Genomic DNA, 26,806 nt, shown 5'->3' with positions numbered 1-26,806 from the left:
AATACTTGCTAAACTGCAGTTTATATAAACACATCCTGCTTCACAATCCTCAGCAAGCCCTTCTTCATGACTTTACCAACCTCTCCCTCTCTGTTTCTATTTTGGCTACCTAAACTTCTGGCAGCAGAGAATCCTACAAGTAGTTATTTTTTGTTTTCATTTTTACCATGTATACCTGATACATGGATACATAGAATACTGGAGATAGATATTTGCAGTTTTTCATTGTTTCAACTGAAATATAATCAGATTGGTGAAAGATTAAATATCAAAATTGTAAGGCTGCCTAACGACCTAGATTGATGAAAGATAATCTTAGTTGTAGTACCATTTATAGAAAATGGGCATCCTCCATCACAAAGTTCAGCACCAGAATTACTTCCAGATGCTTGTACTTCGGCATCTGGAAAAGGACTAAAGATTAAATTAATAGGGATTCTTAATCTTCCATATGCCTCTTAATATTCCTCCACATCCCCCAGGTTATTACTTCTGCATTATTGCAAGAACTACATAGAAGATGAGTAACTGCTTGGCAGTTGTTCTTTTGATTTTTAGTGGTTTCACATATCTTTTAAAATTTCCATGTGAACCCACAGTTTTTAGTTCTTTTTTTAGGTATCAGGAAGGCAAATCCTCACACCTATTGCAGAAGCTGCCAATATTAAATACCTGAATTGCCTAGTGCATGTTTAGCCTCCAAAGTGCTGAAGATTTCCGTGCCAGACACTTTCCAAAGCCATCTCTTCCAACTGATGATTCATGGCTTTAACCATGCTTTCTAGCACTGACCAAAACTTCAGATAGCTGTTTGTCAGTCTTTTACCATCAGTTTTTCAGCATCATTGTTCAATTAAAAACAAAGCCAAAATGTTTCTGCCCATTGCATACTCATGTGCAAGAAGGCCATCGTTAGTCAAGGCCTTTTTGAAGTTTGCACTAATTGGTATGTTACACCAGGAAGCACAGTAACTGTCCCCACAGGCAACAGAATGCTATTAACATGGACAAAAAAAACCCCAAACAACCCAAACCCACCAATGTCTGATCCTATGTTAGATGCTGCAGATATTCACATAAAATTGGAAGACTGGCCACACACAAAGAATTCTTTTAGGTGAACAAGCTGTCAACATGAAGCCTTGCATTTGAGAACCCAGGAGGAAGTAGATGAGGTAATAGTTTTCTAAGTAAATGTTGAACTACCTAATGTATGCTCTTAGGATTGTAAAGATTGAGTGTCAAATAATGAGACACATACACATACAGATCCATACTTCCATTTATGACAGAAATGCTGTCATGTAACACATCTATGTTACAGAGCAAAATTGTATCTTAACAACTAAAAGAAAAGTCTTCTCAAAGGCATAAAACTTTGTTAAAGCTTAATTCTTCTATGTACCCTGAAGAGAAGTTGAAATGTTTGCTCATCAGGGCTACCTTATGTTTTGAAAAGGCCTGCACAGCTTGCCAGGCTTTTAATGGGCTCTGGAGCATAACATAAACCTTTCTGTGTTGGATGGGCTGGGAGTTCATTATTAGAAATGGCATGATTACAATTTACCCCGTGTTACAATAAAACAGCAAATTTATTAAAACTACAGCAAAATTACTCTGCAATATATAACTCAAGTTCATATATTTGTGAGCAAATCAACAAAAGAAAGAAGTTAGATATGAAACCTTTTGCAGTGGGGAACTATTAGCTGATTAGAAAGCAAGAGCAGAAAATAGCAAGAATAAAAACAGAAACTTGGACCTAGAATTATCAATGGTCATTCTGCTCATGTGGACTGTGTTTAAGAGTTCAAGCCAAAGTGATTTCTAATATACATATGGATAGAGTTAGTGCTCTGGTGAAACAATTACAGAGACTTATTTAGCCAGAAGAAAATGTCATACCACTATGCATAAATGTTGTAACACACCAGTCTTCACCACTTTTTGAGAGCCACCTCAAATAAAGCCTTTGTACTCATTGCTCTTTTAAAGTTCCATACTCAGCACTCACAGTGAAAAATGTATCAGTTTTGCTGAACATCTGATCTATACATTTAATAACCAAGGACACCACAGACAGAAGACAGAAAACCAAATCACCACAACCAGAACTCAAAAGAACTGTGCAAAGAAGGTAACTCCTTTCAGTTTTGCTGTCCAAGATCAGTTCGGATTTCCAGTAAGCAACTCAAACACTACACTAGCATCTATTTTAGGGTAGATGCTTTCACATAATGGATTGTTTTTTAATTGCTTTTAAAAGTGGTGCTATCTGCTTTTAAAGTAAATCTGAAAAAGTGAAATGATTCTCTGTTCAGTGCTGTGCTGCATATTTGAAGTTCTGAACGTTGCTCTTTATGTTAGTACTCACCAGAGTACAAGGGTACATGTTTTCAGTTAATAAGCATGCAAAGGGTGCATATGCTTGGAAAAAATATTGTCTTGCAAAATTGTTGGATTCACATTAAAAGGTGTCACATGTCTCACTACTACATATCTTCTCAATTTAAGTCTCTACAACTTAAAATTTAGCAGTAGACAGCGTCACTTCTAATGTTCTATATAACTGAAAAAAACCATGAAACGATTTTAGTTGTGACCTTGGCAATACTATACTGTCAGCTAAAGGAATAGTTCTGAGTATATAGAAGGGACACCCAGAAAATTCATTTGGATTGCTGTAACTATTCTTAAAAAGTAAATTTTGAAGTATCCAAATCACTGAGGAAGATTAAGTCCTATTTTAAAACTGATTGAACAGAGAACAGAGCATAATGTCTACTGCTAGAATGCTTTTCAAAATTTATTTTGTAAATCTGGGTTCTGTTACTCTACTCTGCGAAGTCCACAGGCAGGACCTACTGACATCTGGGGCAGTTTGGTATGTAGGCACCAAAGCCTGTCCAGAGACTGCCAATTTTAGCTCTTGCTGTATATTCTAGATGATTTTGTGCAGTGGCTATATTTAAGACTTAATTACCTTAGAGCAGCCAAGCAGTAAGCCCAGATGATTACCTGAAAAGTGCAAGCTGAGCCTGTTATATCTAAATGAATGGTCAGCAAAAGGTCAAAAAAAGAACAGATTAATTTACTCTAAAAAGTTAGAATTACAGTCATTTATAGCTAAGCTAAAATTAAAGTAGTGCAAACAAAAGAGATGTACCACAGAGAAGTTCTTGAGTGTGCTATGAGCTTGTTCCTGGATCGAGCTGCTGGGCATACCCAGGATTAAACCATTGGCATGTAGTGCTCCCTGTGTGAGGATTAACAGTGCTGCACACACACAGCTGTGCCTATCTGGGAAAACTGATTTTGACTTTGGCCAGAGGCCAGCAGTGGCCAGGCTTCTTGGGGGTAGGCTGAACATGTCAGGATAAAAACAGAAAAGGCTGGACACCACAAATAAATTGATTTGCCACTGTAATGCTGCTCAACAACATTCTCTGAGGGACTGGACTAGCATATCTACATGCACGTACGTGGATCATTGCTACTTAGCAGGGTTTATGAGTTCAGCCTGGGCACTGTATTACGGCAGTTACATGCCTCTTGGACCAAAGCTGGCTGGTGTCCTGACAGTGGGGTGTGGGCACAGCGTGTGCTGCAACTGTTTGCACGCAGCCATGGCAATATGGCTGAGTTTAGAAGAACTGAGCATTTGTTACCGTCAGCTTTATAAGCAATGGAGAACAACGGCAAAGTCAAAATACACTGTGATTACACGTTGGATTGTGATTTTTTTTTTTTAACAAAGGACTATTAGGTCGTGCAGTTTCTAGTTACATGTACAAAACCACCTTTTCATCTGCTTGCCCAAATTACAAAATTCCGCGGGAAGGACTCTGCAGGAATGCTCCTGCAAGTGTGATTCATCCCCCTGGCTTCTGCATATTAGAAAACAATCTTTAGTTACATTATCACAAACTGCATAAGTCACAAGGTCAAAGTTTCACTCAGTACACAAGATGAACAGACTCTACAGGACTCTCTCCCTCAAATGAACACATGCTCCTAAATTTAAAAGAAGAAAATGTTTTTTGCTTTGTTTTTGCTGATTTTAATACTTGGAAAATCAGATTTGTGGCATAAACTGTCATAGCTCCTGCCAATACTGCCACACTGCTCTAAGCACTGTAATTTTAAAATGTTCCTTTGACATGCCAGTTTCCCTCTCTACTGCCAGCCATACATATGCCTGTAGAACATCTACTTGGGCCACAAGTACAAGCTTTGCAAGAGTGACATGATGTCCCAGAAATACAATTAAGGATTCCTGAACACAGAGTTGTCTTTATTTGTCAATGCTTCTAGACTTAAAATCCACCTCCACAAAAGCCTATAACAATATACAGAAATTGGATTTTGCTTCAGTGATCTACAAGTAGCTGAACATGTGGTGACAGCAGACATCCACAGGCAGAGGAACCCAAAAGCTCTAAAACCCTGAAAGTTAAGGGGGTTTTCTCTGTCTGCTTTAACACAAACTTTCTGACAACTGCACACCAACCTTCTGCTCCAAGGAGCATACTAATGATCACTGAGAAAGATATATTGGAAGAACTCAACTTATTCCTGTAGCATGGGGAGTACTGTGTAATTTCTTGCATATTAGGAGTTTCCAAACAATTTCAGGCTATGGCTCATTTTAAAATGACTTAAATGAGACTTTTCAAATGCACAAAAGGTGGTTAGGTACTAACACCAGTCTGCAGCACTGAAAATCTCTCCTTCAGAAGATTCAAAACTAATTCACAAACCAAACTGGATGCAACTGTTTAAACTATACAGTCACCTTAAAAAACAGCTGATATAGTTACCCTTTATATAGTACTCAGCTCAGGAAGGATTTAACTGTATGCTGAAAGCATACTATGTACCATGCACTTTACAAGAAAGAAAAGGCCAGTCTGAGAGCAAAAAATACCAAAAACCTGTGCTTGGCTACCTTCTGCAGCTGCAGCAAAAACACGATTTCAGCATTGCCAGTGTGCTGTCATGTATACCACTGTTTGCCGAGTCCAACTGAAATTCTCTATTTTTAGCCTTTCGGCTACTTTCAGATAAAATTCCTGCAGATAGGACTAGTTGCATAAGGCAGATAACATACAACTCTGAAACCACAGATGACCTCATACAACTGCAAAGAAAGAAAGATCTGTTTCTTAAAACAGAGTTAAAATTTAACCCAGCTATACTAAAATTAAACAGAGACTGTTTTACAGTCCCATTACAAGACATAAAATAACAGTCACTATAAATTCACGGTGCATTTATTTGTAAGGATGTAAAAAGAGTAATTAATAACCCCAAACCAGCTTATCTCTGAGCCAGTACAACACCAAAGCTTTCCCAGGCTCGTTAGAGGTTTTGCAAACAGCACTGAGAAGCTGGTTTAGCTATCATTTGAGAATTATTTGTCCAAACTGAAAAGCCATTGCTCTTTGTCACGAGACATTTTCTAGTGTTCCATACTTTTAGTTGACATTACAGAGAAAATAAATAAATGTAATCCAAACTTTCTTCAAAAGGCTTCTATGTGCAAGAACACTGACCAGATGCAGATCTGAGAGCTCTGCACAGTGATGCTTCTTGCAAAATGCACTGTACCTCCATATCTTCTACATCACCCTATACACCAAGAAGCACCTGTTCCTTTTGAAATGCCATTTATTTCCAAGAGGCTGAAGTACAGTTCTGAGTATTATCATTCAAATTTCTCTTAAGTATTTAAGGAGAAACATGTAAGGAATGGATATGTCACAAGTGAATCAATACAGTTCAGGGTGCTCAGTTTGCATTCTTTGGGATGTGCTGCTCACACCTCTTTTGGTTTGCAGAATATCTGCTGGATATTTCTCCAGAACAAATGCTTTATGAGGTTATCACATACTTCCAGTTGTGGAAGAAACACTCTGAAAGCTCTTTTCCTCAAGAAAAGTTTTCACTTCTTGGATTCATATGAAACATATCACTGTAAGAGATCAGTAAAGGATTCAAACCAATTATCTTAACTTTCCTTCCCTAATACCAACACAGGCAAATCTATATTTTTTAACAGTGACATAGATTCTACCTGTAATCTAATTTTTCAAGCACAGCCAGCATTGAAGTAAAGGGTTACATGACACTTAACTGTTAATTTCAGATTATAGAACAAGTCTGATTTTTTTTTCTGGCTTCACATCACTTGAAAGGAGAAACTCCATTTGTCATACGGAATGAAAATCAAGATAGAATGAGGTTTGCTATCACTCCCTCTAAGGAATTGTAGGTGGACTTGTATAAACAACAGAGAAACGATCAAAGGGAAATCTTAGGGACCATAATATACTGAGTTATTAAAGGAACAGAGCCTTTTATCTATTGTGGAGGAAGGAAGCAAAGCAATGAGACGTGTAATATATACAATTAAAAGACTCAAGCTAAGTCCCAAAAGACACCAAAATCAATTGAAGTATGTGGGATTTTTTTTTCTTTCTTATTCTCTTAAAATTACAAGAAAGAACCAAAAATACAATCTGCCACAAAAATACACTCCGTCACCTGGAAAAGCCAGATATTCAACTCTATTTTAAGCTGAATTTTTCCCCACATCCTATGAAACAAGCACTGTTCAATCACAGACCATGTCCTCATTCACTGCCAGTCTAACTGAGGTTTACCTTGTCCTCCACTCTGTTCAGCCTGGCACCAATCGTGTTATTCCCTCGATCCTTGCTTTTTTCTGTGGAACAAGAAATATTTTCAAATTAATATATGCTAGTATAACAAAATAGCACCAAGCCACAACAGGGTGTGTTTAACAAGCCCACCAACACAGTGTAACTGAACACTTTTACCAGGCTGATAACTCTATTCCTTAAAAGAAGTAATATTCCTTAAAAGCAGCTTTTTGTTTCTTTTTATAACATTCGCCCAAGCCATGGCTTTTAATAGCCCATCAGTTTCAGGCACTTTCAAGCTTAGTTTTAGGCTCTAACCTAGGAGAACAAAACTGTCCCCAGTTTAGTTAATGTTTTAATTGCCATTTAAAAACAATCTGCCACTATGCAAAAGACTCTAGAGCCAAGTCAAACAATGCATTTGATAACATTTTGTCTTTTTCCCCCTGTAAACTACATAGAAAAAGGAGTATGAAAATGACATTTAACCGAGTGTTTTCATTAGCCAACTTATTGCAAGCAAACTTATTTTTTCATGCTTCCCTCAAAGCTGTCAAAGAACTATGTGAATATTACTGATTTCATAGGAACTCTGTAGTCATAACATACCATTTACCTGAAAATATGGCGAACCTTACAGAGATTAGAGCAAACATTCTGAAAAGTGCAGTGAAAGCAGAAAGTCCACTTTAAAAAGTATCTAAATAACACCTATTTTAAAGGTGTTGATGAATAAATACTGTTGTGGTTGCTTAAGCTTCAGACCATGACTGATTGGCACTGTTTAAAAATTAGGCAACAAAATAAAAAGTATTTTAACAATTATTGATGATATCTTAACCAGATTAACTTTAGACACATCCTTCATATTAACGTACCTGACACAGATATAAAAAGAGATGGTTTCCCTATGGATTGGTCCAACCTATAAAACAAAAGGAATCATTTTAGTTTTTATCAGCCTGAACCATCATCTTCACTTTCTCTGGCTCTTTACAAGCAAGCAAAGTGAAGTTCAAGGGTTCTGGTTTGTACTGTAAGTGAAGGAGTTGCTTTGAGCTAATTATTGAAATTATAAAAATAATAACAAAATGGGGTTAATACTTATACTGGTCTTTAGCATCTTTAATGACTGCAAATTTTTAGCACTTCATTGCTTTTCCACACAAGCAGCACTGCTTCCTCTTTTCCTTGTTCTTCTGCAGCTTACTTGTTGCATTTGTCATCTCTTAGTTTGCTCATGGAGTGCAATTCTACTTGAGCATGTGACAGTATCTCACTGTACATATAGTACAGCCCCTAAGATACAGGGATTGCAGTGTGCAGTCAAAGCTAGCAGGGACTGAGGCAATACATGTAAGTATAATGAAAACTAGAAGTCCCAATAATCAGATGCTTAAGCTCTTTTCTTTCCTGTGTGAAAATAAAACTTTACTTGAATGCCATTATGTATTCCGTAACTTTGCAGAGTCCTACCAATATGGCACCTGGAACCCTGTCAGTTTTTGATCCCCAGCCCCAATCACTGACCTATTTACAAACATCCTTTTGCTGGTCTTTATGGGTACAGACACTGAACTTCATGGACATACCTCCTCTGTAATTCCTTGATTCGCACCATCAGGTTGAGGTGACCCTGAGAATATTGCTCAATAACGTCTCGAACATCATAGGGCTTTCTAGCTTGCTGTGAAATAAAAACCAAAACACATGCCCTTAAGCCACAAGGATGTAGAAAGAGTTTACGTAACACAGACTTTTTTTTTTCAAGAGTAAACAGTAAGTTCTTTTAACCCCTTTTAACACTGTGTCAACATCCGAAATATCTTTATTGTTGCCATGATCATACATTCTTGTGATCTACCTTTTTGTAACTGCAGGTCTACGTGCCTTTCAAGAGATTATCCACTGAATTCAAGGCCAAAAAAGTATAGCTGTCACTTTGCTCAGAAATTTGTGGAGACGCTAGTTTCTTCTGTTCATATTCCTTGACCATCAAACAGTAAAGAGGCCTTTCACAAATGCAAACCCTTATTCTCAGTCAGCAGCAAGACAGTTGGAGTTCTCAGGTCAGCTCTTGCCATGGGAAGGTTAAATGCAGAGTCCTGCACCCGGCTGAAGGTGCAAGACTATGACTTCCTCATCCAGAAAGATTGACTAGGCTTTCAGATCTAGTGGGAAATATGGTGAAAATACTGGTGGAAGGAATGAGCAGGGAGAAAGCCATGTGTTTGTAATCTGCATTTCACACATTGAAAACCCTTAATTTGACCTGTTACTAACAAAAACTTTTGTGTAATATTAAAGACAAAGACTGTAATTTTAACTAATAAACACCAAAACTAACTGCAAAGCAAGTGAAGTGCAGTGATAAATTAAAAATATCTTAATCCTACATCTAGAAACTAGAGTCCAGTCAATACCAGTGCTACATATAAGAAGCTGCAATGAGGCTCTAACACCACACAAGAGAGAGGAGTGGGATGTAAACTTCACAGGTAAGACTGAACAGTAACACTTGAACTTATGAATTGGTAGAAACCCTTTTCTTATATATCCTAATCAAATCAGCCAAACAATAAAGAAACAATAAATGACATGCCAGCTGGTTGAGATGATTTTTTTTTTTTACGATGAGGATGGTGAAACACTCAAACAGGTTGCCCAAAGAAGCGACAGATGCTCCATACCTTGAAACATTCAAGGTCAGACTGGACAGGGCTCTGAGCAACCTCCTCTAGTTGATGATGTCCCTGCTCATTGCTGGAGGGTTGGACCAGATGGCCTTTAATGGTCCCTTCCAACACAAACCATTCTATAATCCTATAATTCTATATTTCTGATTCATTCATTATGCTGTATATAGATACCTTGTAAATAATTTTCAAGGTTTGGTAGAAGCCTTGGTAGCACTGAGTTACAAGTTTTCCTTCCTTGCACCTTTGCAGAACAAGAAAAAGAGTTTACAGTGGTAGGTTCTAACATAGCCTCTTTGAGGACTCCAATATTTTGTCACCTCTACATCAAAAGCAGATGTCTCTGCACTGCTTAACCTTATTTCACACGCTCCAGGTTTACCTTAAGTTCATGCCACAAATACCTTCTTTTTTAAGCAAAAGGAAAGAGGGATACAATATAAAAACAAGGCTGCGGTTCCTTCATGCAGTCCCCTGTGCCTGCCTGGGAGGTAGCTCCCACATTTTAGGAATTATTACTTTAATAATATTGCTTCATCAAATATTTCAGCTTGCCAGATTCCCAAAGCTGACAGCAAACCTTGGGTGATTGTGAAGTACTCTCTAGTGGAAGGCTAAACAGGATTGGGAATTGCTTTAATTTAACCAAAGTGCACAAAGAATTCCCAAGGATCCCAGCTGTTTACACAGATATGAATCATAACTAACATCCACAAAGAAAGAAATACAGTCCAATAATGGCATAAGCCCATAAGTCTTTCCATGGACTAGTACTGTAAACATGACAGTGAAAAAAAAAAGAAAAAAAAGAATTATTGGATTATTTTTGTATTAAAAATAAGCAAGAGAGAAATCTGCAAACTCAGCTTGAAAACTCCAGGTTCAGAAAAGCTATTCAGTAAGAATAAAGACTCAGAGCTTTCTCCTGCTATACTCATACTCCAGTGCAGGTGTCTGACAGTAGAAAGAGCAGGGATGTGCCTTCCTGTTTTTCATTTACTGAACTGCTTTTTTCCCTTTAAAACAAGAACTAAAAAACTGGGATAAATAGCATTTATGAATGAAGCTCTATTTCTGAGTAGGATGGGGTATTTAACAGGCAGTACCAATTATTCTGTAACTACTTCATACTGAAATCTGATCCTCCAAGAGAAAATACTCCTGATGTTGACAACATGTCACCCTTTTTGTAAAAGGAAAAAAAGAAAAGCCTGCAGCAGGGAAGTATCAATGAGTACTGAATTAAAAAATAGAAGCCAGCTCCACAGCTTTCCTTAACATCTTCTTTACTTCCATCCCTCTGCTAATTAATCAATATTCATGTGAAAAATCTTCTTAAATTAGTTAAAATCTCACCCATCATACACAAAAATTTGCAAAAAAGCAGAAAAGCCAGCACCAAATATTAAATGTGCACCACTGGTGCTTGCTGTTCCCTAGTATCTGCATGTGCAGGGAGGCAGACCCAGGAAATAGAGAGGAGAATCCACATAAGGGGAATTTTTGGGAAATGTAACCAAGTAACAGTCAAATAAAATGGGGAGAACATCCTTTGAAGCACAGGACACTGAGCTACATTGTTTGGTACAGCCCAGTGTGGAGATTAGAAAAAATTACGCATACAATTCATGATTCATACCATGACAAATGAATTACATCAGATGATGAATTTTAAGACCTAAATGCAAGATTTTCCAGTGAAATTATAGCAAACCAGGCAACAGTTACCCATGGCATCGGTGGAACTGAAACCTGTATTTTTAGTTTGTGTCATGTATAGAATATTTGCCATGTTTAAAAACATACCATGAGTTAAAAACATATTTTAGGAGGAAACTGGTTTACTCAACAGGAAGAATTTACATGGAAAGAAGAAAAAAAGAAAAGATTTCTAAATGACAGTGGGAAATCAGATCAAATCCCTGCTCTCTGTATTTGTGATGGAGATATCACAGTTGTATCCATGTGCATAAGTCTTAAGACATTTAAAAACTTTCCTAATTGGAAGACAGAGATTATTTACTCATGAATCCAGCCAGTGGAATTAACTGAGTATAGTGATTTTCCTTCTGAAATTCAGTTGTAAGGTTAGACTATGCCAAAGACATCTGATTTACGTCTAGTATATGCATTTATGGTAGGCAGGGTAAACAAAGCCTGGAAAGCCATTAGTTTCTGAAGTACTGTTTTCACTATAATCTACAGAACCCCTCTTGAACTGTGAGCCATTCACCTTAACTGATGCACAGTACTTGTGCTAACTACTAGCAGAACATGATCTTTCCTACACAATTTGAAACAGTCCAACAGACTTTACAAGAGCATAAACACATCCATAAAAAGTAATTAATCCTTTATATTATGTCTGGCTCTTATGTGGGCACCATCATATGGACAATGTTCAAACCTGGACTTAAAAATAGAGCATAAATTTCTCCTGTTCTTTTAAAGAGAAAAATATGCCCAAAATACGCCTTCACAAAGAATTGCTTTTCATGTCCTGTGAAATTTCTTTGTATCCATGTTTAGCTTCTCTTTATTTATTTATTTTATTTATTTTTTAAACAGGAAGGGTCTGCTTTCTAACTGACTTTTGTCCTTGTGGTGCCATCATCCCCTGTTATTAATTGGGCTCTTATGTGTATGTAGGCAAATTTAGGCATACAGGTGTATCCTGCAAATAGCTGGTATAGTTTAAGAACCATGCTGGCTTCATGCTGGGATCTATTTTGCAAAATTTTCCTCTTCCTCCCCTTCTTCCTATGCTTCCCCACCTCAAAAGCTTCAGAGTCATCTCTAAAAAATACTCCTTTTATTGCTGGCCTTGCTTCGTGTTTCAGCTAATTTTAAGCATGAGTAGTCCAATGGAATTCAGCTGAATTTCCCTCCTGCTCCTTCCTCCCGCAGTAGTTGTAGAAAAGAAAAAAAAATCTTAATTTTCTTTTAGGAAAATACATTTTACATAACCACAAAAAGCTTAGAAGGCAAACATCTAGGAGAAAACAGCAATGCAGACCTCTTCAGTGCTAAAAGATACATTTAAAAAATGCATTTTCTGCTTTACCTTAATTTCAGATAGTGCATTGGACTGGTTATTAGAAACTATAGTCATTACTTGGCACATGTTTAAACATATTAATTTCTTATGACTACTTTATGTGCATACAATAGAACAAAGCAGATTTACAGCATACTTTCGAGGAAAGAATAATGAGAGTGGTTATCTCTTAATTACAGGAGAAATTTTCAAAAGCACCTTGTGGCTTGAATTTCAAGGTGACTTTGTGCATTAAGTTACTTACATGCTTTTGAAAAATGTGACATTGGTGCTCTCCAAACTTTTTAAACTTGGTCATAACTTTGTATGCAGAAATCATGGAGAAGTATCACATATCCCCCATATGTTCCCATTGGGAGATTCTGCTTCTGACAGAAACAGCAGAGTATCACTTGCGTGCAGGAGTGACGTGAGATACATTCCATTTCAACCTATCTGGCATTTTTAGTTCTTTACTAACTGCTAATATTGAGAGCACAGGAAGAAGAAAGACTACTAAAGAAGGATGAGAGACAACCTGGTTGAGGGATTTTGCAGATGGCCAGGGCCAGGTCTTTTGCAGATGTGAAAGTGAGAGTACAACTGAGAAGCCAGATTAGCAACTGGGATACCAAGTACAAACAAGTTTAAAGTATGAACTGAATAGTCCCATTCTATTCAGTCAAATGCTTTTTCAGCTTCTATCAAATCATCTGCCGCAGGGGAGTTCCGTTTATTTGCCAGGTGGATAATGTTGCACACAGCGTTCAGGCATTTTCAGAATCTGTTTTTGACAAATACGACTTGGGAGGTAGATATATAACGTGTAGATTTCTTGTTTCTAAGCAGTTCAGTTAATGCCATGGCAAATATTTTATGATCTAAATTTATGAGAGGAATGATTCAGTAATTACCATGGAGCAAAGGATCACAGTCAGGTCTTAGAATGAGGATAAATTAAAGTTTAATGGAACTGGCCACATTTAGGCAGTTTTTCACTGAACAGCAGTGGACACATGACTGGAACTGACCACGTCCCTTGTCAAGTTACAAGCTCTGGACAGCAATTGTTAAGGAGCTTCTCAACAAAATAACTACAAAAATTAGTCCAGACATTGTGCCTTCCTTAATTTTACTTTAATAAAAATAACAGGTGAAATAGGCTAGCAGAAACTTTCTGAAAGTTCTCTAAGAAAAACTTGGATACGGGAGATTTCAGCCTAAATGGTGACAGTCTCAATACACTATATATGACTGAAACAAATTCTGAAAAGCTCAGGCAATCTTGGCTATTATTTAGCTCATGAATTTTAGTAAAAATAAAAAGATTCAAAATAGAAAATTGCTAAAGAATTCAGGCAGCCCTTCTAAATTTCAGTGAGGAAGTCAGAATCATGGTTTTGAAGCAGCAGCAAGCACAGCCTTAAAGAAACAATGATGTTTTTGACTGGTGCATCATCATCTTTTTGATTCTGAAACTCTGCACCCTTCAAATTGGTAAGAAAAAGGACACCCTCCCTTTTTGGGGGTCTAGATTAAGGGTAGAAAGCTTTTTAGTCTATTGTAAGCAGTAGTGGTGAGGTCATATATGAAAATGGATGTGTGCAGTTAAGCCCCTATCTTTCTTTCAATTTTTTAGTTGTGAAGCTCTCCAGAGATTGCACCTTATTAATTAATTTTAAGTAAAGTGATGTATTTCTTACATATATATAGATTCACCTGGTTTAAATCAAGCTGAAGGCTGTTGACACATTTTCTTACTGGATTAATGAAACTGATTTAGAAACCACATTCTTAGAAGGTTTGCAGCCAGAATTTTTTATTGAGACCAGGCAACAAGGTTAATTAACTACCATTAAATGCTTATGGTATTGCAATGGTAGAGGAAGTGAAGTGGCACACAGGAAATGTCTGACAGTGAATGCTACAGGAGGAAGGAGAGCCAAAACCTCACAAACTGGGAAGGAGCTCTGTTACGTATGCAGAGGGGAGAAGGGAAAAGGAAGGAGAAACCTTCTAATACGCTAACAAATTTCCATGCTGGCTTCTTATCAGGACTTCATTATCATTGAGTAAGAGACAGAAACAAGGCTGAGGTAGTATTTTACTCTCTAATCCCACTGACTCGGCATGACAGTAACACACACCTCAGAATTAATGGAGACATATGAGAATGTTTGTACTGAGAGAAAGAGACAGTGATAACAGAAGGTTAAGGGTCAAGTCCATTAGCAGAAAATAACATTTTAATTCGGACCGCATTTCAGGAGTTTAGCCTGTTTCCAGTGCATCCACAGTTGACTAACCTGCTGCTAAACAACTACCCTATTGAACGGGTGAGAGAATAGTGGATGTAGTTCACCATTACTGAAATGAATTGTGTTAGTCTCTCTTAAGTTTCTGAAAGACGCAATGAATCAGGAGAATAAAAGGGTTTATTTAGAAAAGGAGCTTTCTATTCACAACTCACCTGAAACTTTTTCTTTGCCACAAAATACTGCATCCTACGAATCACCTTAATTGCAGCACGGTGGTGTTCTCGCAGCCTGTGGGAAAAATGAGGAAGGTGAGTGGGGTGAAAGAGCATCTCCATCCAGACAATAACAGTCTGCAGAAAATGCTTCACTAACACGTGAATGAGTAATGCAAGTAGTTGCAATTCAGCCTGGGAGCACAACACACTATTATGATGACTTTCCTCACCTTTCAATAAGGCTGTAAAAATCCAGGATTTTATCTGACCTATGCTAGGTTTGCATACATTTCACAGTAAAAAGAGGTGTCCACATAGCCTCCACATACGTCTAAGCAAACCTCCACCCATCTTTCCCAGTTTCATTTCCACAAGAGAACACCAAACCCAAAGGTACCAATTTTCTCCATATTCAGCCATCTACAGCTTTTATATGCAGTCACTTTAGAAATCCAGTCTTTGGTGGTTTTATGGGTGTTTCCCCCTCAAGAGTCCTGTGCAATATATTTCTTCACTTACATGAATTTGTTTTTAAAAACTGTTTTAAAATAACATTTTAAAAATTTTTGAGTCATTGATTGCTAAGCAATCCAAATGATCTCGTGGTAGCTGGATGCAACATCTACATACACATGTATCCCAAAACTGAACTCTAAGTGTATATAAAGAAAAAATAATCTGAAAGGTCTTTAAACAAACATATTTCCCTTTCATACACATGCATATGAGCTGAAAACACAATTAAAAATCAGTAATTTGCTCTTTGTACTTCAAAAGATTTTCATAGTACCTGACATTTTTTAAACATTAAGAGCAACAAATACGATTTTTTTTCAAAGCTTGCAAAATTATGTATTCTCCTTAACATTAAAATAGCAAATCAAAAGTTTAAGCTGTACCAACGACTTATTCTACTTGCTCGTTCTATTACTCTTATCAAAACATTACATTATTGCACAATCTTTATTTCCTCTTTAAATGCACAAATATCTGTCATCCCAAATTTCTAGTGATGGCTTTGGGGAAGCAGCAGTAAAAGCAGAGTTGGATATTCCAGATGTTTTATCTTTATCAACTTCTTATTAGTAATAGTAATAGATCAGCAACTTGAGATGTCACTAGGTAGTGCTTTCTGTCTGTACTGAACCTGACAACTGTCATGTTAATTAGAGTACAGACATATTTAAGTTCTGTACAGGCTTGTGCCTTTGTTATACTTGGTGAGTATTTGTGAATTTCCTGAGGACAGATCTCCCCCAGCCAACAGAAGTTCTGCCTGTGCAAATGGTGGATGTCTGTCCTCTGAGCAGCAGGACAAACGTAGCTGGGGCATTAGTTGTTTTTTTTCTTAAATTCACACTTTTTACTGGGAAAATAGCTTTCTGCAAAGCCAAAAACGGAACAAAAAAAAAAAAAGCCCTCATTTTCTACTTGTAGATACTGTCTCTCAGGTGGTTTCTTCCTGTTACAGAAATTGTTCAGATTTAGCAATGGCACAAAAGATTACTTTGTCTGGATACAGCACAAAATATGGTTGCTGTTCAAATTAATAACATAAAGCTTTTCACCACAGGTCTACAGATCACTAAAACTGTGAGTGCATTTATATAATGTGACTTTACCTCAATAATTATGTACCGATCCCTGAAGCTGCAGTTGGACCTGTACAGGGAGGTCCTTCCCTCTTAACACCTTACTGAGGTGTCTCAGAGAGACACCCTCTAGATCCCTGCTTATACAGATCTGACTGCAACATCATGGTTCATGTTATAAAAATGGAAATCCACTCCTGGGATCACTGTCTGTTTGGACTGAGATGTGGTGAACAGAGTTAGCTAATGATAATTCATAGAGTCTCTGCTCCGTGAGCCCTTGCTGCATCACTGCTGCTAGGGACGAGGATGATTTACCCAAAACACAAAGGAAATAGTGTCTGGGATTTCAAAGTTCTGCTTCACAGAGTTGGGAGCCAAAAAGTTAAACTACCTTATTTGCTATTACATACCTAAAGCGTGAGATTTTAACCATCATGCAGCTATATATCCTATACATAAACACACAAAAAAACATCTTATAACAGATAGAAATAAATTTCAGTTGCAATACAACTGCTTGTAGTATTTATATTTGGGCCTCATTCCTCTAGGGTGTTCTTCACAGTCCGTTATTTCTGAGTAAAGTATTTCATTTTGGGGCAGCTAGTAAAACACACCAAATTCCTCATTCTCTATCTAGATGAGAAGTCTCATCTATAAGCAAGACAGCTGGATAATGAAACTAATATTCACCATTCAGTGAAATAACAAAAGTACATCACCAAAATGATTTTCCAATGCAGCTATTTTACATCAGTCATTGGTCAGTGCTAACATGAATTTCCATGCCAGGAGGGAAACTTAATATTCTCATTTTATTCCTTCCCGTTTCTAGCTCCAGTAGGAAACCTGACAGTAAGCTTGTTTCTGCTTATGCTGTAAAATCTACTTCTGCACAACAGGCTGTCCTGATTCCCCAAGATTAAATGCTTCTGTGATGAGGGAAGAGAATAAAGGATTTAATTAGTAGCCAAGGTTATGATTCATGGTTGTTTGATCTCTTTTGCAAACTGGTAACAAATGCTTTAGTAAATTGAGAGCTTAACCATTAACTGGTGATATTTGTTTGTTCAGCCACTTGTGACATCTCTGAATTCTGGTTACAGAATGGCTGTCTGCAATCTCTGGGGACATATGGCATGCTTAGATGCCAGATAGCCACTCAATACATTACCATCCTCACAGCAAGAGTTTCATGCATACTTTTTTTAGGATTTTGGTGGGAAATGAGATCATCTGAGAGTGCTTACAGACCGCAGCAGCACACCTTGGCTGTGCATGCAGCCCCACAGCGAGCGGGAGACGCCCTTTGGAGAAGTCCTGCTCTGCACTGAGTCTCTGATGGCACTTGCCTTCCTCAGCCCCTGTGTAAGGGGTTTTGGGAGACAAGGGGGGGACTCTGGAGGGCTGCCTGCTTCAGTGTGGCTGTGGGAGCTATTCTCTCTGCAATTGAAGTCCCTCATTTTTACACATTTGGTTTTGCCTAACTTTGGGAGAAATCTTGTTTGAGAAGTTCATTAGCAACAGGGGCAGCAGACGAGGGTTTTGCCCTTTTGTCACTGAAGCTATTTTCCTCTCCTGAGTGTTCATGGGGATTTGAGCCTCACTCTCACAGTACTGATTAATGTCATGGCAACTTAAATCTAAAGAAACTTGCCAATCATCATTTGAGTGATTCCAGTAACCATCAGCATATTACTTTCAAAAATAAACTGAAGCAGTTTGTATGCCTGTAAAATAGAGCTAAAGATGATTACTTTCAATACTAGTCAGTATCTTGGCCTGTATCTCTCCAAAGAAAAATTGCTTTCACTGGCTACCAGCAACTCATTTTTGATATAAATAGACATAAAGATCATCTTGAACACAGCACATACTATGTGATACTTTCTGTGGACTTAAACTCACAGAATTAGGTTGCAAAGCTGCCAGTGAAGCCACAACATTGCCATAAATCATAGGAATGATCCAGAAGGATATAACAACTCATCGACAACAGAAAACCATCCCAGTGGTAATAGAGCCAAGAGATTAATGCAAACCTACATTATTTTTAGGTATAAACTAGGTTTGCTTTACTTGTGCAGTGAAAAAGAAACCTGTTGCGGATGCCGGCACTCCTCAAAGCGTAAGAAATTAGAATTAAAAAAAAACCCTGGCAATAAAATACAATGGATTGAGCACCCATGTTACAAAAGAAAGCCTCACAGAATAAAATGACTAGAAGTCATTCCTTTTTTCTGCCTCCTTTTGTTACTACGATACTTAACCTACCACAAGTCATTTGGAGGAAATCCAATCTCTTCATTAGTCCATCAGGAATCTGGACTGGAATTTCACATAATTTGGAAAACAACCATGCTGAAGAACTTCAGGCAACTTTACACATTCTCATTTGGTTGGGAAGTTTTAAACATTTGTAAATGTCCCACACTATTTTAACAGGGCAATTTGTACATTAATTTGCAATATCATTCATTTTTCACAACACAGCTGGCAAAAATCTCAATACATTTCCCAAGGTGTGGCTCATGCCCCAGTCTTGCACTCACTGACAAACACAATGAATGTCACCAGCTTCATCCAGCACCCACTTGCCTCCTTGCATCTGGGGAAAAACAACCCCATGTACCAGTACAGGTTGGGGGTTGACCTGCTGGAAAGTAGGGAAGGGGAAAGGGACCTGGGGGTCCTGGTGGATGGGAGGATGACCATGAGCCAGCAATGTGCCATTGTGGCCAAGAAGGCCAATGGCATCCTAGGGTGCATTAGAAAGGGTGTGGTTAGTAGGGCAAGAGAGATTCTCCTCCCCCTCTACTCTGCCTTGGTGAGGCCGCATCTGGAATATTGCGTCCAGTTCTGGGCCCCTCAGTTCAAGAAGGACAGGGAATTGCTTGAAAGAGTCCAGCGCAAAGCCACAAAGATGATGAAGGGAGTGGAACACCTCCCTTATGAGGAGAGGCTGAGGGAGCTGGGTCTCTTTAGCTTGGAGGAGACTGAGGGGTGACCTCATCAGTGTTTACAGATATGTAAAGGGTGGGTGTCAGGATGATGGAGCTAGGCTTTTTTCAGTGATATCCAGTGGTAGGACAAGAGGCAATGGGTGTAAAATGGAGCATAGGAGGTTCCATGTGAACATCAGGAAGAACTTCTTTACTGTAAGAGTGACAGAGCACTGGAACAGGTTGCCCAGGGGGGTTGTGGAATCTCCTACGTTGGAGATATTCAAGGTCCACCTGGACAAGTTCCTGTGTGATGTACTCTAGGTTACCCTGCTCTTGCAGGGGGGTTGGACTAGATGATCTTTGAGGTCCCCTCCAACACTTGGGATTCTGTGATTCCTGCAAGGAGACCTGCAGGGCCACACCAGAAGAAAGCTTTCTGGGACAAAGGCTAAGACTTTTGTTTACAAAAAGAAACATGTGGCTTTACAAAAAAGGAAGTAAGCAGCTGCATACTTTATCTTGTTTCAAGAAGAATATAAACTATTTTTTAAATGAGGTTGTATTAAATTAATCCCTATTCTGAAATACACAGTTCTTTCATTCATAAAAACAAGAAAGGAAACCCAGTTACTAATTAGAGATCTTAACTATCCTTATATCAAACCCCTAGTAATGCCATTAGAAGTTTGTTCCCCTTTTCATCTCAGGAAGGTGTTCTATATATTGGTTTAGTGTTAACAGAAATATTAATGCAACAAGACAGAAGAAAGGTGGTGCTCATTTCCTATTTATAACCCTTTTTGTTCATTTGTAGAACATTTTATTATCAGGACCATAATGTCTGGCATAGACCTCCCAGCACACATGGACTCTGATATTATCGAAGTTAAAAGGTCAACGCTGTCTATTCAGAATGAGTTCAACAAGAATGAAAACTTAGTAGAAGAGAGCCACAGTTTTATATAATCTTTTACAAAATGCCCATTTCTCAGTAAACCTTACATTGATTTGAAGTCAAGCTCAGTTTCCAAATGTATTTCAATTCTCTGCAGTCATCTTAAATTTCTGATTTAGGAGAGAGCTAAAGTATTAAGGAAGAAGGCTAACGTTGATTGGCCTGAAGTTTTTGGCACTAATCATTATTTAGACTTAAACTTTATCTTTAACACATCAGATTTTAATACTATGTTGTGCATGTTAACTGAAGTATTTTTTCCATACAGGCACTGAAAAGCATTCCTTGTCCCAGGATCTCATGGACGAGACTCAGAATAACTACATTAAGCCATTTCATTAGTGAGTTTAACTCTAATGAAATCCTTCATTGTTAATCCTCCAGGCACTTTTGGTATAGAATTTGCTGTGGCTCAAGGTTATTCTGTCATTCCCTGCCCATTAGAGTTGATGGGATTCTCTCCACACTGGGCAACATTTTAGATGTGGTAAATTGGAAAGGATTAGGTTGTATTGCTGTGTATTCTGTAATAGAAAATCATAGAATCATAGAATCAGCTAGGTTGAAAAAGACCTTTAGGATCATGAAACCCAACCATTACCCCAGGACTGCCAAGGCCACCCCTAAATCATGTCACTGAGGCCCTCATCCACACGGTTTGTGAACACTTCCAGGGACGGAGATTCCACCACTGCCCTGGGCAGCCTGTGCCAATGCCTGACCAGCCTCTTGCTGAAAAAATTTTTCCTAATATCCGCTCTAAATCTCCCCTGATGCAGCTTGAGGCCACTTCCTCTTGTCCTTTCACTTGTAACCTGGGAGAAGAGACTGACCCCCACCTCAGTGCAACCTCCTTTCAGGTAGTTATAGAGAGCAGTAAGGTCCCCCCTGAGCCTCCTCTTCTCCAGACTAAACACCCCCAGCTCCCTCAGCTGCTCCTCATAAGATTTATTCTCCAGACCCTTCACCAGCTCCATTGCCCTTTTCTGGACCCGCTCCAGCACCTCCATGTCTCTCTTGCAGTGAAGGACCCGGAGCTGAGCACAGGATTTGAGGTGTGACCTCACCAGTGCTGAGTACAGGGGGATGATCACTGTCCTGGCCCTGCCGGCTGTACTGTTTCTGATACAGGCCTGGATCCTGTTGTCCTCCTTGGCTGCCTGGACACAAGCTGGCTCATGTTCAGCGGCCGTCAGTCAGAGGCCCCAGGTCCTTTTCCACCAAGCAGCTCTCCAGCCACTCTTCCCCAAGCCTGTAGCATTACATGGGGTTGTTTTGGTCCAAATGGCCAAACACCTGGCATTTTACCTCCCTGAACCTTCACTTTGCAAATGTTTGATCACTGTACCCATGAATCAAATCAGTATCATTGATTATTACAAATAATGAGGGCTACCTAGCTTTTCCTTTCATCTGTTGCTAGAGCTTGGCAACTGTTGCTTGCCATCATTATGGTATATTCATATGGGGGCTCTCAAAATATACCCTGGCCTGTAAATGATTCACAAAAACTATCTTAAGGACAAACCAGTAAAAGCTGCCCAGAAGTGTTAAAAAAACATGATGACACTTGAAGAGCAAACCAGTTACTTCATAAAACTGATATTTTATTCAATGGGCTTCAGCCAAGCTTAGTGTTCGCATAAAAACTCCCATAACATTTTTAAGGTATGAACACGTTTTGTTTACTGGTCAAACACTGTTTACTAGACCTTGCCCTCTGGACTTCCCATCTATTCATGAAAATAAAGTTAGAAACTAGTGACAAGACACATGAAGTGAATTCAGGCATCCCTCACAGTCCTCACCTCTGGGGCCTTCACAGGTTTAAATGCAATAGGAATGCAAAACTAATAGATACATGTAGAATAAGAAGAACCACAAATAGCAGGTAAGCTAGATTTTAAAAACTTCTTTAGTCTTAGCAGTCAAAGGCATTTTTGTAATTATTAGTAAACAATCTGGTTATGAAATATCCTTGTCTACCAAACTCTTACTCATGCTTGCAAACTGGTCATGAACAGGTAAGTTTTTATCAAATGCATTTGTTCATTTAAGCCCTGAATAATTCAGTATCATCAGCAATGATTTCTATGAAGACATTTAAGTCATAATTTCTACAGAATAGCACGCTTTGAATGTTTAACTTTAAAAATACAGCTGCTTTGACTTAAATGCGTGTGTCTCATAATGTAATTTCTGCTTCCTACCTAGAGGGATGTAGGGCCTGGCTTCCCATCAGAGTATTAGTGGCTGTAAGATAAAAATTTGCTCTATGGGAACACTCTGTCACAGTAACGTCAAATTCACTCTTTTAGTGAACCCTTTAGCCAGTAAACATCTCAGTTATTATTTACTGAATATGAACATAGTCCTGGGGGAGTTAGCTTAAACTGAATTAAAAAACTGAATATTTCAAAGCTCCTCCCCCCATTCTGTCTTCTCCTACCTACCTATGGTTGATCTTTTTTTTATTTTAAGATATGTAGTTTTAAATCCACAGTCACCTTTCAACAGACTCGTATATTATTTTTACAGCAGCTTGCTTATCTTCCTTCTCAAAAGTCACAGGCTTAACTCAGAAATCCTTTTGTGTCCTTACAGCAATCCTCTTCTCCCTGCAGGTAGTCTCGTTTAGCTTGGTTTGTGGATTTTTAGGGGACATGCAAAGAAGAAGAAGTTAAAAACTAACATTGCCTTTGGAGGATTTTGATGTTTTTGTATCTTCAGTTAATAATAAAAATAGCCTACTATTATAAGAAATCTTTTAAAAAAGAAAAAAAATCATGTAGGTTTTTCAGTCATGCCATTGAAGCATGGCGTATAAATGGAAGAAGCAGTTGGAAAGGTGCAGCCTCCCCACAGGGTGGGCAGCTCAGCAACCACAGCTCAGAGTGTGATGTGATCTCCCCACTCTCAGCTGTATCTCAGTGGAGGTGTAACACTGGTGTACAGCTGGAGAAAGGCACACATGCCATCTTCAGCACAGCACTGGGGCTTTTCTCCTGTTTTGGGAGCCTTCACGCAGTGATGGCAGCTGGTGGGAAACCTGATCAGCCACAGCTGGCAGATCAGAAAGAATCCCAAGCTTTGCACTGGTGGCCTGGGAGAGGTGTCCAAGGGGTGGTAGGGTGGTGGGGAAGCAGGAGGTGGGAGCTCACATGGAAAGGGAAAAACAAGCTCATGTGATTTGACTTGTTTCAGGCAATGAGAGCAATATGAAACTCAGAAAAATAGAGCATATGTGTCTAGCCCTGTAAAATATATTCTTATCAAGACAATCTGAAATGAATATTTAAATGCAAGCCTGAGAAAGGAAAGAAACATTGCTCTTCTGACTTTTAGCTAGCACAGATAAAAATAACTGCCATGTGGATCAGCAAGTGATGGCATGAAGTACATAAGCTTTTAGAAGCTGTTTTTCTGATAGGGAACACAAGTCGCACAAGGGTCTTGGCTTCATAACTCACCCAAGTACAAACTATAATATCTATACTGCTGCAAAACAACTGTATTGCTGTAACTCAAAGTGGATCATTTTACAAGTATTTATGTGATACTGGGAGACGGGACACAAGGTAAGGAAGGTAAACACATTATTAAAAACAAAGTTTTCAAGTATGCTGACTCTCTACTCCATTCCCAGTTTTCACTCTATTCCTCAGCATGTCCTGAGAAACAAAACAAAAACTGGTTTCCAAACTAAAAGGATCCAGAACAGCTAAACAACATAGGATTTTGGAGTGCAATGCTCAGATTTGTCCAACACATATCTAGAACCATGACAAATTGCTGTAGCTAGAATAAAGATCATGCATACATTTTCAAAACTAATGGTATGGTGGGGCAAAAGGATGTAGTGTAAGGAGATTTCCTTTGCGATCTGCCCATGATCGTGCTAGCAAGGAACATAGCCCTTACTATAAAAATCTGTACTGAAATCAGGAAAGAGCATGAGATTTCCTGTATATCCTAAATGGCCTTTGCTGCATACTTTCACAATTCTGTTTTTCTTATGTCTATTGCAAGTATATGAAGGGCTGCACAAAGGACCTGGGGAAAGAATAGGAAGACAAAATTGGCTTTGAAAGGGACTGAAAGACCATGTAGAGTAAGCAGGAAAAATATATATGCCAGTTCCCATTTTGTCAGAATTAGCTGTTGTTCCCCAGCTTTGGTGATATCATTAACAAATACCAACTGATATTGATACCCATATCAAATCACAGTGAACCTTTATTCAGCTCTTCACTCTCCACATCTTGTTGAGTCAGAAGGCAGTTGTTTTTTTTACATGGTTTCAAGGCCAGGCAATTTGAAAGTAACTAGCCACAAATGAGATCACAGGTAAGTATATAATAATGCATGGCACCCTCTTACAGACATAGACTGACACGTTAAACTCCTTTTCTAAAGAGGCTGAAGACAGAGCACAACAGAGCTGGAGTTCAGCACGCATGGAAAGCCATCCACAGTGTTATTTTGCAGCATCTGATAAAGAGCAATCTCTTCAGATTAAAAAAATTATTTTTTTCAGAGCTTCTAATTTATGGTTCCAAATTATACATAGAAATGAGGGCTACAATCAGTGACACTAGGAAGAAATAACCATATTGCCTATGGTTGCTTACCTCTATTGTTGGCCTATTAAAATTGTAATAACTTTTGAATATTAAACTGGTTGATGTTACACTACTTGGTATGCTCAAGAAGCTGCTAACACTACACAGTAGCTCTTTGTTGTATTCGTTGTCGAGAGTTACAAGACCACTGCAAACACAAGGCTAAGTATGGCTTTTCTCTTTGGCTTAAATTGCTTTGCACAGAATATATATCAGATACAACTTGTACATAAAATATCTAATGCTAAGTATGTGATGAAAAAGCATATTAAGCATATGAAAAGCATTATGATCAACTCATTAAGAATTTTTAATTACTGGTTTCCACTCTACATAATATTTTAGCCATGTTAATTTAACGTATGTTGTATCCCACATCTTAATTAAGACTCATCACATAATAGTACCAATAAAATCCCATTTAACCTTTTGTTTTGAGAAAACAGAAATAATCTTTTATTAGGTCAACTGCTGATGCAGTTCATAAGGGATCCATGGAAGGTCAAAACAATATTGCATTGCTACTTATTTAACCTTTCACAATGACTTCAGCCAGAATCTCCTTCAGTTTTTCCCTGCACCTCAGTAATATGTGTATTTTTTAATAATGGTGAATAGAGACAGGTAAAAAAAAAAAAGGTATTTTTTTTCTTTGTAAAACCAATCATAAGCAAGATGTTACATTCACTCACACACCCTCACAAGTTCAGGCTATTCTATTTTGGCAAAGCAGGTAAACCAGGAGAGTATCTCAGCTGTCTAACACAAATGAAAGTCATTATACAGTTTTAACTGACAAAATAAAGCAGCTCTCCTGTTGCAGAGACAGGAATTACAGCAGGAAGAAGTATCTGAAAGGAAAAGGCCATTGACCTGAACAGCAATATTTACATTATCAGAATCAATGATAATACTCTTTCAGAAATCCTAACATTTTCTATGTTGTTTTCTACTACAGAGATGATCGACAAATTCTCCTGCCAGTTGATAATGAGAAAGAAATGATGAAAGTTGCTGCTGTGAAGCTGTTTCCAAGTACTACATGCTGAAATCATACCATATCAACACTCCTTACACACTCCCCAACACCACCCCCCCAAGCAAATGAAAAGCACGAGGCCAAATTTTGTGCTGATTTACACCATGAGACACTAGGAAGGACTGGAAGTTGACGGATGGTTAGGTCACTATGGCTTCGGGCCTGCCATCTCTGTAGGGGCTCTGGATGTAACTTACACAGAATGATACAAGCGTCTACTCACAGCTGCACTTTTTAGGGGGTGTATCTTTCAAAACTAAAATGATAAAGACTATAAACATAAGGGTATTTCCACAGTTTGTGTAAACTGCAACGAAAAGCGTGGCAAACCTTGAACAGATAGCATTAGGACGTGGGGATTTCACTTCCCACATTGATGCTGTCACTTCAGAAGAAAAAAGCAGTTACAAATGTAGTTCAAAACTAAAATTTTTGCAACTGGAAGCATTCTCAAGGATTTGTTATTTTACAATGGTGGAGAAACACATGGGATTTCAGCTTGTGGAGAACAGCCTTTTTCTATAAATCACAGAGCGTAATCTGAAACCTAGAAACAGCACAGGGGCTCACATTTATGGATTTAAAACAGATGAGAGCAAGCATGCTCTTAACCCTTTCCACATAATTTCTTTCCAGTACAAAATGAAAATGAATATGCAAGTACTGAACAGAAATTAGCTTGGTAAAAATCAAGATGAATACAATTCCTTAAACATCAAAACCTTCATCTCTTCAACTGACTTCCCTAAGGACACAAACATAGAACTATCCCAAAGTAA

General features: G+C 38.3%; 1 protein-coding gene across 2 annotated transcripts in view; it reads right to left on the bottom strand.

Annotated features, from left to right (window-relative positions):
* Positions 1 to 26,806, bottom strand: part of KCNQ1 (potassium voltage-gated channel subfamily Q member 1) — a 353,161-nt gene that overhangs the window by 95,366 nt on the left and 230,989 nt on the right. For both annotated transcript variants that reach the window (XM_031049067.2, XM_005149194.3), the window contains 4 exons: positions 14,869 to 14,944; positions 8,258 to 8,352; positions 7,544 to 7,590; positions 6,666 to 6,727 (listed from right to left, as the gene is read on the bottom strand). In XM_031049067.2, the coding sequence (XP_030904927.1) occupies positions 6,666 to 6,727; positions 7,544 to 7,590; positions 8,258 to 8,352; positions 14,869 to 14,944 (280 nt within the window). The remainder of the gene's footprint in view (positions 1 to 6,665; positions 6,728 to 7,543; positions 7,591 to 8,257; positions 8,353 to 14,868; positions 14,945 to 26,806) is intronic.

Source organism: Melopsittacus undulatus, chromosome 4 (genome assembly GCF_012275295.1).
Source record: "Melopsittacus undulatus isolate bMelUnd1 chromosome 4, bMelUnd1.mat.Z, whole genome shotgun sequence".
Lineage (NCBI taxonomy): Eukaryota > Metazoa > Chordata > Aves > Psittaciformes > Psittaculidae > Melopsittacus > Melopsittacus undulatus.
Note: the sequence above shows the minus strand (reverse complement) of the source record. Positions and strands in the feature narration are given on the sequence as shown.